The sequence below is a fragment of the Nansenia antarctica genome (genome assembly GCF_963989245.1).
Source record: "Nansenia antarctica genome assembly, chromosome: 20".
NCBI lineage: Eukaryota > Metazoa > Chordata > Actinopteri > Argentiniformes > Microstomatidae > Nansenia > Nansenia antarctica.
In genome coordinates, this window is record NC_137693.1 from 7,092,743 (window position 1) to 7,097,199 (window position 4,457).

The 4,457-nt window shown below is 47.4% G+C and overlaps 1 protein-coding gene across 1 annotated transcript in view; it reads right to left on the reverse strand.

Annotated features, from left to right (window-relative positions):
* The window catches only part of dub (duboraya), a gene marked incomplete at both ends in the record, with an annotated part of 5,971 nt that extends 2,715 nt beyond the window's left edge, over positions 1–3,256 (reverse strand). The window contains 3 exons of the mRNA XM_080550058.1: positions 978–1,055; positions 2,296–2,376; positions 3,239–3,256. Coding sequence (XP_080406184.1) covers positions 978–1,055; positions 2,296–2,376; positions 3,239–3,256 — 177 coding nt within the window. The remainder of the gene's footprint in view (positions 1–977; positions 1,056–2,295; positions 2,377–3,238) is intronic.
* Positions 3,257–4,457: the final 1,201 nt, after the last annotated feature.

A 4,457-nucleotide genomic window follows, 5' to 3' on the forward strand; every position in this document is an offset into this window, starting at 1 on the left:
TGCGCATACACGCACGCACACACACACACACACACACACACACACACGCAAGCACACAAACGCATGCACACACACACATACACGCATGCACACACGCACGCGTCTCACACACACACACACACACACACACACACACACACACAGACACACACACACACACACACACACACACACACACACTAGTAGGGGTAGTGGTGGACTAGTGGATAGTGAGTTGAACTGGTGATCACCACCCCTAGTGTTTCCTTGAGTAAGGCACTTAGCCCTAAATTACTCCAGGAAGACTGTTCCTGTAATCTCTAATTGTAAGTCACTTTGGATAAAAGCATCTGCTAAATGTGTAAGTGATGGTGAACACCCATACTCACTCACATGCCAAATATCTGTCTGTATCGTTATGAGGGAATGGATATATCAAAAGATTACTGCTACAGCTAGTCTCAGCCTGTTTTGGATACCAGGTTTGGGGTCAACTCCATTTCAACCTCAATGGATTTACGGAATCACAGATACACAGATGACATCACAGATACAGATGACGTTCAAGGCATTATAAGCTCTGTACTCTAAAGAGAGGGTATACCTAAACCACTGATACAATCCACAAGAGTTCAGGAACATGACTATACTATACTATAACCATTTATATACACAATGGTCCAATATGTGGTCCTTATTCAGTGGTCCTTATTCCAAAGCGCTTTATAACGGCCTCTCATTCACCCATTCACACACACATTCACACACCAATGGCAGCAAGCTACCATGCAAGGTCGCCGGCCCGCTCATTGGGAGCAATTTGGGGTTCAGTGTCTGGCCCAAGGACACCTGGACACGTGACCAGCCGAGAATTGAACCTCCGAACCGCGAACCTCGCGATCATTAGACGCCGGCTCTACCTCCTGAGCCACAGCTACCCCCTAAATGTAGGCTTTGAGACCACACACACGTATACAGACACACGAAGGGCTCCTCACCTCCTCCTCCCCCTCCTCTCCCTGGGTTTTGATGGGGAGCTGTAAGCTGCGAGGAGGTCGTCTCCTAACAGGCTTACTCTGAAACAGAAACCAATACCAGGGGCTACTTAACCAACCCCACAGTACGTAATCTACCCATAATGCATCAGCACATCAGCAGTGCAGGGCACGATACAGCACAACACAACACAACACAATGCAATGCAGCATAACGCAATGCAGCATAACGCAATGCAACACAACGCAATGCAACACAACGCAATGCAACACACCGCAATGCAACACAACCCAATGCAACACACCGCAATGCAACACAACGCAATGCAACACACCGCAATGCAACACAACCCAATGCAACACACCGCAATGCAACACAACACAACGCAATGCAACACAACCCAATGCAACACAACACAACAAGCAAAGCAGACAGAGTGAGGTGATACTCACTAACACTGACACGTGCCACACACACAGCACACACACCCATTTGACTGACAACAAAAAACAATCACAATATACAAGCGACTCAACTCCACTATTACACACAACACAAAACACACCTACTGACAAATGTCATGTCACACCAACGTAACCAAAGCAACCAAAAACCTATAACGGACACTGGCGAAAGTCCCACACACACAACAACAACACACTGACATGCTGATCAACAAACAAACAACAAGCAACAAGAACTGTAGATGACAGTAGTAGACATTATAATACAGACACATGACAGGACACAGAGCCAAACATGTGGCTTGTCATTTCTACACAAGTGTTTCTATTATGACACACAGTCCAATGTGAACATCATCAACGGTGAGGTAGCAGTGTTGCTGAGTGCGTTTGTCAAGCAGAGACAAAACAGTGCTCACACAGGCACAGATATTCAGAGCACCTCTTCCTGTCACGCCTCATTTCCTGTGTTTCACTACCTGTTTCACTTCGCTCTCTGTAGCATGTGGAGCTGCGTCAACTGTGTCTATCTATGAGATTAGCAGACAGATGGAATGAGGTGGGAGAGAGAGTAGAGACAGAGAGGGGGAGAAGGAGATGGAGATAGAGAGAGGAAGTAAAGAGAGGGAGGAGGCAAAGGAGAGAGAGAGAGTAGAGATAGAGTGGAGGGAGACAGAGAGAGATAGTGAGAGAGAGAGAGAGGTTGAAGAGGAAGGGAGCGAGGGGGGGAGAGAGTGAGAGAGAGAGGGGGGAGAGCGCAAGAGTAGGGAGAGAGGGAGAAAGAGAAAGTGAGACAGAGAGAGAGAGAGAGAGCAAGAGGAGAGAGAGAGAGAGAGAAATATAATAATGACCTCACCCCCTCAGTTCCAGTGGGGATGGGGACTGGAGCTTTGAACTTTCCAGCCAGTTGTGCCACAGACGGTTTAGTCGGGGTGTCCTGTAACACAGAACATCACAGTGGTAACCAACTGGACACATGACTGACACTCTGTTGTTTCTTAACCTTACTGACAGGGATGTTAAGGTCTGAGTATCAATTGACTTTGTGAAAATTGCATAACAAAATCAATGGATGCCGCGCACACACACACACACACACACACACACACACACACACACACACACACACACACACACACACACACACACACACACACACACACACACACACACACACACACACTGAGACTGAGAAAGCCAGAGAAATTACACAGGGTTTTTCCCATTACACTCCCCTACTGACAGGCCAGGACTATTTCCTCTTTTCCACAACAGGAAATGACCACATAACACAGGCACATGCACAGGAAACCAGGGGGTCTGTGAGAACGGCTAAGATGGACAGCAGAGGGAGGGACAGAAGGGGATCTCCAGGATTATCAAGACAAGATTTCAAGTGGAGCCCGGGTCTATCTTTGTCTGTCTCTCTGTCTGCCAGCATCACTGTCTCTCTGTCAGTAGGCCAATGTCTCTCTGTCTGTCTAACTATGTCAGTTACACTCTTGCTCACACACTCTGTGTCCTGTGACCTCACCAGCCTTATCTTTGCTTAGCTGGGCCTGCTCTGGTCAGTTACAAAATACAAAACCCTAAGTTGACATCATATCCCCCAGCTCTTTCCTTTCCTGGGGCCAGACACTACCCCCCCCCCCCCCCCCTTGTCTCTCTCTCTCTCTCTCTCTCTCTCTCTCTCTCTCTCTCTCTCTCTCTCCATTCTCTGTCTTCAGCTGAGGTCATATCCCTGCGTCTTCTCTGCTCTCGACTAGTTTCCCCTAGTCAACAAGCAGAACTTCCCTCACAGAGACGGCTGTACCCATCCTGGCCTTAGAGGTTGGTTAGCCATATTATTGCCAGTATGGGGTGTTGCACAAACTCAACTAACCTCTTCCCCCTTCGGTGTTCACAGACCTGAAGGAACCAGAAAGGTGTGGAACACGATGTGGAGACCTAGATAGAGCTATTACTTATAGGCCTACATACTGTACATTCTTTATAATATCCAGGCCCCCCACATCTGCAATTACCAAGGGGATGGGTATTTTTTTCAGGAGAGGGACCCCCACTGATACATCATTAACCTCTTATACCGCAAAAGCTAGATTGACAGACAGACAGACAGACAGACAGACAGAGAGAGACAGGCATGTCCTTCAACGCGTCTTAAGTCTTCAAAAGAGTCTCAGAAACAGGAAAAGGAGCAAAGACATACAAACAAACAACATGACAGTTTGACTGACATGACCATTTTAAGACATGGTCATGTGAACCCTATCACTATTAGCCAGGCGTGCCCTATCTATTTCCTCCTCTGGAGATGCAGACCCTAACCCTGCTCTGTTAGAACCGGCGCAGCTTGTGTGGATGCCAGGCATTTTTCGAAGCAATTAAAAAACTACTACAGGGAAAACTTGGAATTTTCCCTTGTTCCCATGGAATTCTGAATTCTCCCTGGAGGCTGAAGTAAACCTAGGAAGAAATTGGTTGAAACCGGTTGAAGTACTTGAAGTTTAGAGCAGGCAGTGTAAGGCACAGTAAGGTTTCAGACGTTTTCATTCATTTCACTGAAGCTCTGTTGAGAGTGTAACCGTACTGCCAGACACAGAAGGACAAAGGTTTGGTAATCACGGTATCTGGTAGATGCTTTTTGCTGTACTTCAATTGCTGCCAAACATATTGTGCTATGATCCATAATTTTGCTAGTTGAAGCAAGGTCACTACCACAACCAACCGGAGGGCTCCGATCCATCATCTGAGAGACACTGAATTAGCAGCAGACACCTTGATCTGAAGTGATTTACAGTTAACACCTACAGTCAGTATTTGTGACCAGTAGGAGGAATCAAACCCACAAGGGCTAGTGTTGCCAGCCACGCCATGCTCCAACCAACCAACTCAGCCATCTCACTGACAACACAGACTGGTGGTCTAGTTCAGCGGAGGCAGGTGGTGGTAGAAATCGGAGGACGGGCTCATCGTATGCTCATGGATGGATGGAATGTCCAAAACCCAGCTGCCAGG